Below are 15,915 nucleotides of genomic sequence, written 5' to 3'. Positions count from 1 at the left end.
CCTGTCTTTATAGAGCTTATATGTGATATGTTAGGTACTGATGAATGCTGTAAATTAAATTAAATCAGGGTAATGTGATAAAAAGTGATGTGCCTAAAATGTAGGTTTATCTCTCACACTGGACTTTCAGTGTCCTCTTCAGGCTCTGAGTTGTTGGTGGGTCCCTGGAGGACTGATTTTGCCTATGCTTCTACCTACCTCTCTACTTCCTCCACCCCATGACTGGGCTTGGTGACAAAGCAAGCAAAAATAATATGCACGGGTAGGCAAAAGTAGGTTTACAGTTGTAATACAAATAGCTAATACAATAATTAATACATAACACCAGAATAAACTGTGTTTTGTGTACTCACAACTGTAAACCTACTTTTGTCTACCCCTGTATATCTTCCTTGCCTCTTCTGCTTATGTCCATGGTATGCTCATTTTTAGGGTAAGGGCACACTTTACACATTTAAATGGTGGGTGGGCACACTGTTCTAAAACTGATTTGGTGTAAAGACAGAGTTGAGGAAGGACAAGGAGACTCCTTCTGCACCTCTTAGCTTGCTCTGTCTTACCCTCTCTTTTCCAGATCTCTTCCCCGCTTCCTTTCTTTCTTTGTACTTTCCTATATCAAGCAGCAATTCCTATAAACATTCTTTGACTTTATTGGTAGACCTTGTGCCCAGACAGGTGAAACCTTTCTCAGAGTAGATCAGTTCATTCCTGCTGGAAATGTTAATCCATGTGGTTAAGTGTGCTGTGATGGAACAGATAATTTCTCAGGCCTGTGAAATGCTGGTTAAATCATTGCTTTTGCAATTACTGTGCCTTCTGCCTGGAATAGCTTTCTTTCTCCCACCTTCATCTATTGGGTAGATTCAATCCCTTATTTAAAAGGCCTGGTAGCTCAAATGTAATGGCTTCTTTGATACTTTTCCTAATTCTCCCAGACAGTTAGTGACTCCTACAACAGGTTTTCCATACCTCAAATAGCTCATTTAGGATTGTTTTATTATGATTTGTTTACAGTTCCCAGGGATAGGAACTGTATTTTCTTATTTTCCTGGGTTTGCTGTATGGTCCACAAATTTTTTTTGGCCATTCAGTTTTCATTGGCTAAGCCTTATTCTCTGTTTTTAAGGACCTTAAAATCTAGTAAGGGTGCCCTGGCCAGGTGCTCGGTTGGGGCGTCATCCCGTGCACCAAAAGATGGTGGGTTTGATCCTCCATCAGGGTGCAAATGGGAGGCAACCGACTAATGTTTCTCTCTCATCTCTCCCTTCCTCCCTTTTCCTTCCCTTCCTCCCTCCCTTCCCTCTCTCAAACCAATGAACGTATCCTCAGGTGAGGATTTAAAAAAAAAATTAGTAAGGGTGATAGAATAATCATAGCTAACCTTAGTATAAACTAGAATGTAGTCAGTGCCACAAAGAAGGAAAAAATCACTTCTTGCTCTGGGAATTAGAGATGGCTAGGTTATTTCAAGCCTGTCAATGAAGTAGCATTCAAAATGGACCTTGAAGAACGAGTGTGAAAATGTGTAATTAATGGAATCTAGGTTTATTTTACTTCTTGATGACTTTATTAGAAATATTTTAAGTGCATGGAAGCTATAGTATGTGACATGTATTCCAAAGTGTTAAATGTTTTACCTAGAGTTAGTTTACCTGTTGTTGTTGTTTTCTTAATCCTAAATCATTTATCAGTTGATTTATACAAAGGAATACATCTGTCTTGTAGGGATATCAGTGTGCTCACTGTTTTTGTGGACTAAAGTCAGAAATTCAGTACTAGTATTTGGAATTAGATGTTTTTCATCTGTCTGAAACATTACCAAAAGAGGACATGAAATTTGATGTCTTTCTTTCCTATTGCATTAATTTTCTTTATTCATTTTAGCCACAGACCCCTTTGCTTCTGTTTTTGGAAATGACTCATTTGAAGATGGATTTGCTGACTTCAGCACATTATCAAAGGTAAATCAGAAGTGATCAGTGGGAAAGTAAAATATAGTATGCCTCCACCAAAAGAGCAGTCCTTCCTTTCTGTTATTTAACTCTTACAAACATTGCAACTTGACTTCAATAAATCACAGCAAGTGTTGATTTCAGATAGAAATGAAAGGTAAGATGTAATAAAGTAGACATATTGCTATTAATAAAGACAACGGTGGGGACACAGGTAATTATAGTGTTCTACTGACAAGTTTGCTGAACAGCTTCATTTTTAAGAGTCTTCTGTGATTGTCTGGGTCAATAGTTATGTAATCTGGATATTCATTCCATCCTCTCTGTATTGTTCTGAGGCTGTTAGGGTTATATTAAGATAATGAATACACATAGTCCAGCACTTATGTCTGTGGCCTACCTTCCAGTGTAGCTCTAGGACTGATTGCAACCAAAAGGGTAAAATTAGAGTCAAATTGTCTGTGTCATTGGTTCTCAACTGGGTTATTTTGCCCCCCTCCCCACTCCCACGAATCATTTGGCAATGGCTAGAGATATTTTTTGTTGTCACAGCTGGGGAGGGGGCACTATTCATATCAAGTGGATAGAGAGCAGGGATACTGTTAAACATCCTACAAATACCCTGTCCAGCCCCCCCTCCCCCAACATAGAATTATGGCCAGCCTAAAATGTCAAGTAGTACTCCTATAGAGAAATACTGGCCGAAATAGATCTTAAATCATAACATCTGATTCCTTATAGAAAAATGAATCTTTCATTACTCCACCTATTAGCAAGACAGGGTCTTCAGACTAATAATTAAGGCTTAAATTATGACTCCATGGGCTCACTTTGCTTTAAAAACTGACTTTCAAGTTGTCTTTAATGCTTTCAAGATGCCATTTTTTTGGCATTTGCTAAATCTTGCCTACATTTAAGTATACATTGGGAAATGTGAAATCTTTTTTCCTTTTTATCATTCAGATCAGATAGTCATTTGAGGGAAGATATGTAGTCCCTTTAAAATGGCCTCAGGTGGTTTTGTATTTCCTAAAGCTTGACAAACCGTTGATCCAGAGTTGGCTTGTCTTGGTATGGTCTGTTGCTCTTAATAAATAGTGATGTTATATTTACTACTCATATAGAATAATTTTGAAAAATTCTTCCTTTAGCCCTGAATGCAAAGCTTAAAATGTCAGTGCTCTCAGAATTGAAATAAGTAAAGCTGCATAATACTGAAGACCATTCTTCCGAATGCTACATGACCATATACCATTTGGTTAGTATTATATATATAACCATATATAAATAAACATTTCTTTTCAAACAAAGGTCAACAATGAAGATCGTTTTAGTTCAGCCACATCAAGCTCTGCCAGCAATGTGGTCATTACAAAAAATATGCTGGAGGAATCACCAGTCAAAAGTGAAGATATACCCCCTGCACTGCCACCAAAGATCGGAACTCCAACTAGACCCTGTCCACCACCACCTGGTATGAGAGTTGGTACCTTTTCTAAATCAGCGAGATCTTTTCCTTTTCTTAAAGTATTATGTGAGCCTTATTTATAGACTTTTCTAAAGGGCCTTAAACAGAACAAGTCAAAAAACAAGGCAGGAGCCTGCTGCTGTCCTCTGTTCTGGCCCCAGCACAGAATGACAGGCATGTGTCTACAAGGCTAGCTGTGTAACTGTCAGGAACTGCTTTTCTGGCACAAGAGAATTTCTTTTTAAATCATTCTAGAGAGGCAGTAAATGGAAAAAGGAAAGTACTAATGACGTCTCTTGCCTTTTGGAAGCTCATCATTTACTATTTAAACAATAGTTTCCTCCACTTTGGCGTTTTAATTAATTTCTATAAGAGAAGTTTAGTTGAAAGTCCCATTCTTTCTTGCCAAATGGGAAGTCTTATATTCTTTAGTTTGAGAATATATGACTTTTTGGTATTCAGAATTTAGCAATACAGTGATTTGAAATGGAAGTATTGTTTTTCTTGAAGGAAAGCATTTTACTTCACATAATAAGAGATGCCTTTATTTTTGAAGATCCAGGAACAAATTCTTAAAGTTTTTTTTTATTTGTTTGTTTGTTTAATCTTTAGCACTATACAAAGAAAAGGTGTTGGGAGGTTATTTTTAGTGAAGATAATAAAGTTCATGAGAAGTGGCAAAAAAAGCTGATCCCCTGAGTAGTTTTAGCGCTCTAGGTTGTTATATGAGACGACACACCTGGACATTGTCCTTTTAATCATATATCATTTCTTGGGAAATTTTCAGCCATAGTATCTATAAATTACTATTCTTTCCTTTTCATAATAACCTCCCTATGGTATTTCTTGGGAAGATTAATTTTTCTTCCTTGATTTAAAGGAATTGCATACATAATTGTTAATACTCAATTATCTGTTGAAAAATAAGGTAAACAAATTAAGTAAATTCTTTCTTTTAAGGAAAAGTAGCCTGTATCATATATTGCTAGAGGGTAAGGTTGTCAGACTATATTAAACAAATTAAGAGTCAGTTTGCTCATTTAATTTTTAGACCCATACGATGCCAATAGTGAAGTTATATTTTAAGTCCTAGGTAAAATAATACACTAGTGCTTCTGGTAAATCTGCAGCATAGTGAGTGTATATCACTACAGAAAGGTCAAAGAAAGGGTGGTTTGTTGGAGAGAGTACTGGACTGGAAGCGTAAAGGTTTGAACTCTAACTCTGGTCTGCTCTGACTGGCTCTGTGATGTGGTGTGTGTGGTTTCAGAGCATCACTGTCTGAGATGTTAGATGGTGGCAGTAGTGCTAATTCTGCCCACTTGCAAGGACTGTCGGAAGGATCCATAGAGATATGAAATATGAACATCTTTTGTGTGCTGCTGCAGTGATGGAAAGACTATTTATACGATTGCTATCACCCATTTAATACATTTTAAGAAAAATATATATTTGAAGATGTTTTAACACCTATTCTTGTTTTTCTTCAAGAAGTACTAAGTTTAAGACTTTAAAGTTTGAGAACTTGTTTGAAAATGATGATGAATTAATGATCAACAATTTGCTGTCATTTGGTCAGAGAGTATCAGCAAACACAAAGATTTAGGCCCTGTATGTCAAAATGTTCTCTTTACTCTTCAGTAATACATTATAGATGGCAAAAAGTAGGTGAGGTTTGCCAAAGTACATTTCATGTTCCCAGGTGTTGTATATAGATCCACAGAGAAAACCAGAAGAATCTTAGCATTTTTCAAAGGTCATTCGCCCTTCCTGCCACTAGTGATAACTGTATCAGGCGGAGGTTTTAACAGCCGAGGCCGTTGCTGTCTTTATTCTTCATCATTCTCCTGTTACATCCTTTCTTTTCTCTTTTCTTGCAGACATGCTGTTTTGGGGAAGAAAAGGTTTCCTCTCTTGGCAAAAATAGGATTTCTGGCCTATCCTTTTCCCCTTTGCTAATTTTTAATTTACCTACATAGAGCCTGGAATGCAGTTGAGAGGCTGCGTGTGAAAAATTTGAAGTTAGACTGTTGGTGTGGCCATTTAAGACCATATCGAGAATGTGTTTTAGGCACTCACCCCTGTCCCCACCCCCAGTGCTTTTTAATGCTCCCTGTGTTCATGTTCTTCTGTGTTTGTGTTTGCCATATTTGTTGGTTGAGTTAATTGTAATGATTTTGATCCAGGAAAAAGACCCATCAACAAATTGGATTCTTCCGATCCCTTTAAACGGAATGATCCATTTCAGCCTTTCCCAGTCAATGATAGCCCCAAAGAAAAAGAGCCTGATACGTTTTGCGACCCATTTACTTCTACTACTACTACCACTACCACTACCAATAAAGAGGCTGACCCAAGCAATTTTGCTAACTTCAGTGCTGTAAGTACTGTGAATGGGCTGTTTGGGGGAGAATCTTGCCATTTACAGTTTGAAGGGTTTTCAAAGATTACTTTGGAGTCTGCCAAATTTATATCATTCCAACTAAATTTGCCAGCGTACTAAAAATGGTCTTTATTCCTCCTCCAACCAAAACCTCTGTTTGCTTCTGTTTTGATGGTTCTAAAATTATTCCATTGTACAAATGATTTTAGTAGTCTTATTTCTTGTGATACATACCAGTTGTTTTGTAAACCCTTCTCTTTGTTTTGGTAAACAACATAAATAAAATCCTTCCAGTTACTATTTTGCAAATTGTGATGGATGATGGGCCATTAGACAGTCATTTGCTGTCTGCCCACTGAATGAATAATGCCAATAATGAGCTTGTGTATTTGTTACTGTGTATGTGTGTTTGTGTATAAAGCTTTGTAGATTTCTGGAACCAGTCGACAACTATTGCAGGACAGGATAAGGCCAGGGACTCCGAACAGAAAGTAAGACTCTGGTTTCATATAGTAGTGTTTTATAATGTAAATGTCAGTTTTATGAAATAAATACAATCATCAAGAGTTAAACAAATCTTTATTTGGAGGGCTCTAATCCACTAGCCTTCCATATTTACTCTGAATTCTCCCAGAGGTGACTAAAATAGGTAGACCATTAAAAACAAGTGGAAGGATGCTGTCATAATGACTTGAAGGTGTCACTCTGGAGGGGCATACAGCAATGACACATTCCACTATTATTCAATAAAAAAACAAGACTTTTTAAAGTATAAAGTTCTTAGAGTGGCTAACAGTTTCATTTTCCAGATTCTTTTTACAGTGATAATGACTTTGATTATCACTGCTTATTCTATAACAAAGGCATTTTCCTCTACTTATCACCTAAAGCCCTTGATGATTTTGGAAATAGGAGATGTAGGGGCCAGGTAAGCTTGGGTGCAGTCTGCCTGTGTTTCCTTCAGTGAAGCCTCGGGTCACCCCACCAGTCACTATCCCAGCAGCCATTTCTAGTCAGAAAGGAGTCGGCAGGAATCTGCATTCAACCAAGTCAGACGAACTAAACTGAGCTACCCAGAGTTTGAATCTGTACTCTTAAGTCCAGTGGCTTCTGAATGTGAAGGAGCAGAATAGATATCGGTATCATGATTATTGGAAAGTGGAATGTCAGAATTACACTGACTTTTCTTTTGTTACATGGAATTTGAATTGTTTCAAGCATAGCATCCTGAATTGCTCTCCTTAGGAGATTTTGGTCCTCTTAAAATAAGATAACTTTCTGGCATTTTGTGGCATTTGATACATTAAAGACTATTTCAGCAAGTCAAAACTTGTTTGGAATGGGTCTTGAATGATAGCTGAGGCATTTTGCTTATCTTATACTTCAGAATCTCAATATAGTATATAAAGCAGCTCATAATAAAAATGTCTTTTTTCATTATGAAAGATTTGTTAAGTATTAAAAATTTTAAAGTCTCTAATTCCTTAGGGAAAAGCTATTGTATTTTGAAAACCTGACGATTTCTTTCATTTCATCCTATTATAATACTCATCTTATTATGTTTTCCTGTATATGACAGAACTTAAAAGCAAGCAGAATTTTTAAAACTTAGTGCCTGCCAAGATTGCTGTTTGGGGAGGATAAAACTATATCCCTGACCTAATTACCGGTGTTGAGGTCTTATTTAGACTCAAAAAGTTGTCAGTGCCTGCCAAAATCTTTATAATGCATTAAAAAAAAAAAACCTTGTTTAGTAGATCTAGTACTCTTATTGTATGTATCATATGATGTAAGTCATCATAGTCTTTGCTTTATAGTTTTTCTGTCCATGAAGGTTAGGATACGGTAGGGAATCACCAGTGAGATTAAGTTGAAAATGACTTGTCATGTGGGGATGCTCACTGAAGTTGAAGTAGTAGGCATTTTGTATTAGATAAAAAGGCTGGCCCACTCCTGTTTTTAAATCTACTAATTCACCTTAAGCATATACTTTTAAAAATGATGTTTTAATGTTTAATTTTATAGACTATAAACTTCATTAATTAAAAAAATAAAATCATATTTAGTAAGTAGTAAAGTTAAATGTGTTTTCAGAAAAAAATTAACAAGTTAAAACTTTTTCCATAATCCCTCAGGTGAAGTAAGTAGTTAATGCCCTTGTAAAAACTATTTTTCCTTCTTTTCTTTTTATTTGTTTTACTCATTAATCTATTCATTTGTTTACTCCTTTGTCTTTTACATGGTAGTATCCCTCTGAAGAAGATATGATTGAATGGGCCAAGAGGGAAAGTGAGAGAGAAGAAGAGCAGAGGCTCGCCCGACTAAATCAGCAGGAGCAAGAAGACTTAGAACTGGCTATTGCACTCAGCAAATCTGAGATTTCAGAAGCATGAAGACTTCTCTCCTTTGTCAACGTAAAATACTCTTCTTCCTGAATGCTGAAGTTATTTACAGTGTATATCAAAACTACCATAAGCATGGGAATACAAAAGGTTTGAGTTTCCTGTAAATGTGACAGAAGTTATTTTTTAAAAAAATTCATTTCAGATTTGCCTCCCGCCCCTCCCTGTTAAAGCAGTAACCCAAATGAGACAACTTCACCTCGGTCCCTGTTCTGGTGTGCATTTACTGTGAGCTTTTGCCTGCCTCTGCTACTTTCACTTGTTAAACTAGAGCACCCAAGCTTCTGCCTTCTGGAATATAGAGAAATAGCTTCACCCCTGTGCTACCCTTGTTCTGTAGTTACTCTGATGATAGCCAGTGGGGTTCTTAAAATTTGCAGTATTCTCCCCTGATTTGAATGGATGAGGGAGGAGAAGGGATAGACATCCTATTTCTTTTATGATAGTGCTTATTGGCTAGTTTAAAGTGCATGTTTATATTTCCATAGACTCAAAATACTGTTTAATTTGTTATTTTTTATAGACAAGGAAAAATATTTTGCATAAATTGACTCCACTACTGAAAAAGGGATGCTTTAGATTGAACCATTACAGCTTCAGACTGAATTTAAAGAATTTTAGATAAACAGATACTGCTCCATAATTTTAAGTGCTAGACGGTGGAGAAAATGTATCACCTAAAATATACCCATCAGTATAAGGTGAGCAAACATCGTAGCATGGCAGCCATTCTGCCATTGCTATGGCACTGTCCTTGTTGGTTCTTGGTAGGTTTATTTTTGTACTTTTGCAGAAGAAACTTTAGCAAGCTAAAACTGGAAGGTACTTTAATTTTTTGTATATATGTATTTTTTGTTTTCTTTAATGAAGGCTCGGTTACTTGAAATGTAGAAACTTTCACTGAATACAAATGAAAAAAGTAACATGTATTAAATCATATTATTGCTTTTTGTCCATCTTTGTGGTTTAAAATAGTTTATTTTCTTCATGTTTTCTGCTTATGAAATTGGCAGGCTGGCAAAAAATTTTTGTTTGTTTTTAATTGGGAGAGAAGAGACCTGCCAGATTATTAGAACTCGTCATGTGTTAAAAGCGAATGTTTTATGAAACTGACCTAGCAGACAGGCTGAATTTGAAATAGGCTGTAAATTGTAATCTTTTATTTTTTGTTAACATCAGTTACTGACTTAGGTAATGCGTTGAATACGTGTTTACCAAGATAAAGAAAAATGCACTTAAAACTAATTAAAAGTCTCTCTGGTCATCAAGTCAAAGTGGTATTGATCTGTGTTAATCAGTAATTTACTGCCTAACCTACAAATAAATTCCAAAATATCCAGTTCATTTCATCTTGAAATGGTGCTTTGTTTCTCTCCACCAACAATTGGACTGCTATAGTTTAAAACAAACTTAAACCACTTTCTTGCACTGCTAACTTTTTTCTACTTTTGTAAATTGAAACAGTTCAGCATAAAAGTCAAACATATGAAGCAAGGGCTCACTCATAATCACAAGGCTTAAATTTTGATAAACCAGTCCAGTGACTAAGGATATAAGCAAAAGTTAATTGAGTGAGAAGGTAATGTTGGGAGTTGTGATAGGTAGTGGTTTTGGGTTTTTTCTTCCCGTTACACTTCAGGAAAAAGGTAAGTTGACTTGAACAACCTTCTTTTGCACTGGGAAAATGAATAGATGTGTGAAATGCTTTTAAAATATTTTTTTAATTAAACTCTGGAAAAGATTAAATATCTGTAACTTATAAACACCAACTTTTGATGTAATAAGTGTACCCTGATCTTATGTATGTTTAACTGGATTACATAGATTCTTATCTTTTGTTAAAATGTGTATACTCAGTGGACCAATATAATATTAAAGTATGTATATATTATATAAATATAAATATATATCTATCTCTTTGCTCACTTGTGTAGGATGAATGTCTTAGAGTCGTTTGTGATTATATTTTACATTGTTGACTCTGGCTCCAGAGCCTGTGCTTGAAAAGGACAGATAAATATTCCTGAGATACAAGTGGCAGTAATTACAAAGTGTTAACCATCTTCTACATCCTTGGTCAGGCTTCTCTCTTTATAGAATTTTCTCTGTTTCAAACTGCTCAATTGTAGCCTGTAACTATGAGAACAATAAACTTAAAGTAATAAAATATACTATTCACACATCCTATTTGAAATGGAGTTTTGCATGGTTCTCTGTTAAGTCCATGCTGTGTCCAAGGAGGGGTAGGTATACAATCAGGTATGTGTGTGAAGTGCTTGAGACACTAATTGTTGCAGAATAAATACTTAATAAATGCTAGCTATTATTTTCAGTTACCAAGTTTTTGTTTTTGTTTTGTTTTGTTTTTTATCCTCACTTGAGGACATTTTCTTTATATTGCTTTTAAAGAGAGAGGAGGGGAGAGAGAAGCATCCATTGGTTGCCTTCCACACATGCTTGGACTGGGGATTGTACACTCCTGGACTGGGGATTATATGCTTCTTGACTAGGGTTTGGGGATGGAGGATTGAACCCTCAACCTGGAATTGTGCCCTGACCAGGAATTGAACCTGCAACCTTTTAGTCACGGGACAACACTCCAACCAGCAGAGCCACATCGGCTAGGGCAAGTTCTGTTTTTTTGAAAGACCGGAAATGTGTATGCCTAAAGACAGTGCCTAACATATAGGTGGCTTTGCATATATGTGTTGAATGAAAGTTTATGACATGGATTCTAGAAGGGAAATGTGGCATAAAAAATCCATACAATTCTGGGATTGAGTCCCTGGTCTGTCATTTTTGAGAAAGATAACTGAGAAAGTTATTTAGCCTCCCTGAGCATTATTTTCCTCATGTAATGAACAACATAATACCTAACTCACAGAACTGTTCTGAAGGGTTTGATTTTGATGGCTTTTTAATAATACAAGTGGACACACAGAGCTTGAATCCTTGTGTTCAAGGGTCAAACTACATTTTTGACCTGTGGTTAGGAATCACGTATGAGGAGGGTCAATTTTAGTTAGATGTGAATTTTTGACTGTAGTCGGGGGGGGGCGGGGGGGGGGGGAGTTGGTGCGCCTAACCCCCATGTTGTTCAAGGGTCAACGGTATTTTAATTTAAAAAATTAAGACATGTTATTATTAATAGAGAAAATAGGTATTGGTTATTGAATGCACATTATGTGTGAAGCACTATGCTAAGCACCTCATCTGTGTTTTCTTTAATGTTTAATCTTCACAAGAGCCCTAAATAAGTACTATTATTATTCCCTATTTTAGAAATAGTGAAACAGACTGAAAAAAATGTTAAAATAATATGCTTTACATTATACAGCTAATAACTTGATGAGCCAGGAATTGAACTCTAGTCTCTCTGATTCTAACACATGATATTTTTTCCACTTCACCATGCTTTGTCTCATTTTGTGTGAAAAAAATTTGCTTTTATAGGAAATGCTAGGAACAGAACATGATAAATAACAGCAGGTAACATATATTAAGTTCCAGATGGGATCCTAATGCTTTGCATATATTTGTTCATTTAGTCTTCGCAACAGCAATGACCGTGTAATGTAGAGATACTATTATTGTCTCCATTTTACAGAAGAGGTGCCCTGACTAGGCCACAGTTACTCAGATGGTAAGTGGCAGAGCTGGAATTTGAACCCAGAATACTGGCTCCAGAATTTTAACCACTACTTGTAATCCATTAAAGCCAAAGAAGAAATATAAATAGAATAATCCATGTAATCTCTGTTCTTGGGGATTAATGAAATAGACGTATTACACAGAGGACATTGGCATCTTATAAAACATTTTCCTGTTCATTCTCCTATTTAATCCTTACCAGGATTTAGAATAGTTTCTGGCACGTGGAAGCACTCAACCATTGTTACTACTGTTATCATAAATGATAAATAAGTATATAGGGGAGATAGCCAACCTTGCTTCTATTAAAGAAATAAATATTTTAAAATCATGAGGCTAGCAAAAATGAAAAATAATTTTTCAGTGCTGGCAAAAGCTCTGGACAAAATAAAAAAGTGGGAGGAAGGCTTTTGCTCTGTGTTTGTGTGCTTTACCTTCAGTCAAGATTTCAAATAACTTGATTTGGGGAGAGAAGAGCCTCACCTAACTTTTTGGCAGTTGCCAATGCTTTTGAGTTCTTTATTTGATAGAATTGGTAAAGTGATGATACCATTTTTTGGAAGATAGTAATTGCCCTTTAGAGTAAAAAAAAAAAAAAAAAGGAACGGGGACAGAAGTCCACATTCTCAGACATAGCCCCAAATCTGTATTAAGATCTGGTAGAATAGCTCTGACTGGAGTGGCTCGGTGGATTGAGTGCTGGCTTGTGAACTAAAGGGTCACTGGTTTAATTCCCACGCGGCACATGCTGGGTTGCAGGCCAGATCCCCAGCTGGGGTCACGCAAACCACACATTGCACTGGGGAACACAATTTTTGTTGAGTTAGATCTGACACTTGTTTTTGACTAACTTTTGGCATCTGAATCCAAAAATGACCCCAGTTTTTCTCTATTACATCAACTTTTTAAGGGTACGGGATACCCTTCCTATGTCCCAAAAATCATACAAAATGTACATACAAAGGAAAATAAAGAAAAAACTACCTGAATATACTGTTTATTTAGAATTATTTTATTCATATAAAGGCTATATATTGTCACTATAAGTCAAATTGTATACAAGTATTAAAAGTTCTGCTACCAAACATACATATTAAGGTATTTTATCTTTTTAAAACGACAGGCTAGGAAATGCCAAAATGAGATTGAAACGGTCTCCTTCAGTTGGCAAAGCTTTAACAAATTGCTTCATGAGACCCAGTTTTATGTGCAGAGGTGGGAATATAATGTTCTTTCTGTCAACAAGTGGCTCATGTAGAATATTTGGGTCACCAGGTTTGAGGTCAGATCTTGGAGGCCAATTTGACTCCACCCAATGCTTCTCACGAGCTCTGCTGTCCCACATACACAGAAAACAGGGATACTTGGTGTATCTGCGCTGCTGACCAAGAAGGAAGCAGACTATTTTAAGGTCAACACAGATGATCCAATTGTGCTTGTGATATTGCAACAGATCGATGACTCTCTTTATGTCTTCATATTCTTGTCGAAAACAAACTGAATGGGCAATTGGGACTTCACCAAATAAATTGCCTTTGTGGAGGAGGACACACTTCAAGTTCCACTTTGAGCTATCGATGAACAGTCGCCATTCAGTTGTGCTCTAGATTAGAATTCCCAGTTCCTCCATTAAACCATTTATGTTACGGCAATACAAAAGCCACCATCACTTTGAAAGTACTGTGGAAATGCACTTTCTCTTGATCGAAAGTAGGATACCTTTGCTGCTTTTTCAAGCAAATTTTTCTCATGCCATCTTGATGCTAGGAGTTCTGAAGCCTCTTTGGATAGTCCCAAATCTCATGCCAAATCATTCAACTCATGCTGATCAAATCCCTTATAAACTGAGTCATCTTCAATTTCAAAATCTTCATCGTTGCTGTCAGTTCTTCACCATACTGCTGTTTTTCGAAAGAGGGTAGTTCAGTGAACACTGGCGCTGGGATTTCAGCTGAATGAGGCACTGGATGTATAGCTGATGGTAGACTAGGATACTCTATTTTACATTTATTTTTCTTGTTTTATCCTGACGTTTTCACTATACAAAAGTAACAGTCACTTGAATAATCTCTGGGCTCTCGCCTAACCATAGGTATACCAAATGGCAATTTATCACGTGTTCCCTTTGTCCACATCCGTAAACTCAAAACACTGCTTGCACACCTTGTGAGGGGCCCAAGACTTTCTCGATCACCAAGTTTTACTTTAAAAAATATGCAAAATAGGGTTGCCTGACAAATGCGCTGATGTTTGTCCTTTGACTGGGAATGGTGAAACTGCCACAGCTACAACAAAATGAATCAGGGTTGTTTAGGCACTTACGACGAGAAATAGCAGAGGCAGACATGATCTGAAGGAAAGGAAATAAGTATGTAAATAAAAAAGTAAATTTGCTAACTCCTTGTATACAGACAAGAACTCGGACTACACTTTGGAATATGATTCACTATATAGAGCGGCATACAACCTCTCACCACACTCTCATGTGTAACTGAATAGACAAGTATGAACCTGTCACTGGTCTCCAAGGTCGTCCCCTACTCCTCCCCACTCAAGGGAGGTTTGCTCTCAGCCAGTAGGAGAGCACTAGTGCTTCCCTCTATCCAGGCTGGATCCAGCCTAGAGTGGTTGCATTAAGATAAGCTGGAGAGAAAAACTTGATGTGATAGAAGAAAACTAACTGCAGTTTTGAAATCAGCATGCCTATTTAAAACAGCTGAAAATCGAACTCAACAGGAATTATGTTAAAAATTGTTCTCCTGTGTATTTCTCTTCCTCTCTTTCTCCCTTCCCCTCTCTCTGATAATAAATAAATAAAATCTTTAAAATAAATTAAAAATCTTAAAAAAAAGAAAAAAAGATCTGGTAGAGTAATAGAAAGTTCCATTGGCCAGGTGGCCCATTGAAATTTATTAGGAATTACAGAAGGCACTGAGTATGGGCAAGTCTTTTAAGACAGTATGGTTCTTGGCCCTGGGAAGCCTAGAAACCCTTTTAGAATACCCTGAGGTGAAAAATTAAAACTATTGTGTCACAGCCTTTTTCACCCTCGAAGTAGGTTTTCTGACTACATAGCTAAATGAACAGAATTAGGAGCCCATGAGAACCTAGATGCCTTTTATTAAAGTTCCATTTCTAATGTATTCATGAACTACAATAAAGATGACTCTATACAAAAAATATGTAAAAAGGTAGACAAAGAGTAGATTTTAAAGAGTTTGCCTCAGGCATTCTAGGCAGAGGGCAGGGTTGTGTACAGACAAATGGGTAGGACAGGGATTGTGTGCTAGCAAAGCAGCAAGAATTTAGTGTGTGGCAAAAGAGTACAGTATCTGTGTTTGTGTGTGTAAGAAAGATCTCATTGGTAGTGATTTGGAGGATTGCTTTAGGAGGAAACCAGGTAAGGCAGGGAGAGCAGATGAAGGGTCTTGCATTAATTCAGGTGAGATGGTAAGGCCCAAAGTCACTGTGGCTGGGGCCTGCGGCTGATTTAGGAGAGTTACCAGCCCATGGAGTGATGTAGGTGGTGAGGGGGAAGAAGTGGATTGCAGACTGGAGCAAACATCAGGATCACCTGGAGGGCTTCTTAAAATACAGATTTTGGGTCCCATCCCCCAAGTTTCTGATTTCAGTAGGTATAGAGTGGGACAGAAAAAAGTGAGTTTCTAACAAGTTCTCAGATGATGGTACAGTTGCTAGCCCAGGGATCTCACTTTGAGAACCAAGTCTCTTTTTTTCTTCTGTGAGTTTTATTAAATCTACTCCTTTAGTTTGCAGGGCTGTTGATCTGCTTGTTCTATACTTGACTTGTGGGTTCTGCCTCATAGTGTAAAGCACTTCTAATCTTTTTTGTGAATAGAATTTTAAAAATAATAATTGCAAGCTAAAAGCCCTTTCTGTGTGCCAGTACTATTTGAAACATTTTTATATAGTGATTCATTTAAATCTTTATAACAGTCCTTTAAGTTAGGTATTGTTATTATTATCAGTTTACAAATGAGAAAGCTGATGTACAAAAAGTTTAAATAATTTCTCCAAGATCACAGAGCTAAAAATTGC

The 15,915-nt window shown here is 36.8% G+C and overlaps 1 protein-coding gene across 2 annotated transcripts in view; it reads left to right on the top strand.

The window, feature by feature from the left end:
- EPS15 (epidermal growth factor receptor pathway substrate 15) overlaps positions 1 to 10,545 on the top strand; it is a 113,020-nt gene extending 102,475 nt beyond the window's left edge. Inside the window, exons 22-25 of one of the 2 annotated variants that reach the window (XM_090269439.1) lie at positions 1,885 to 1,961; positions 3,264 to 3,426; positions 5,607 to 5,800; positions 8,050 to 10,545. In XM_090269439.1, coding sequence (XP_090125565.1) covers positions 1,885 to 1,961; positions 3,264 to 3,426; positions 5,607 to 5,800; positions 8,050 to 8,196 — 581 coding nt within the window. In that variant the 3' untranslated portion in view covers positions 8,197 to 10,545. The remainder of the gene's footprint in view (positions 1 to 1,884; positions 1,962 to 3,263; positions 3,427 to 5,606; positions 5,801 to 8,049) is intronic. The other variant, XM_090269440.1, reaches the window with a different exon arrangement.
- Positions 10,546 to 15,915: the final 5,370 nt, after the last annotated feature.

Source organism: Furipterus horrens, unplaced genomic scaffold (assembly GCF_987537825.1).
Source record: "Furipterus horrens unplaced genomic scaffold, mFurHor1.1.pri manual_scaffold_3, whole genome shotgun sequence".
Lineage (NCBI taxonomy): Eukaryota > Metazoa > Chordata > Mammalia > Chiroptera > Furipteridae > Furipterus > Furipterus horrens.
This window is presented reverse-complemented; position numbering and strand designations above follow the sequence as displayed.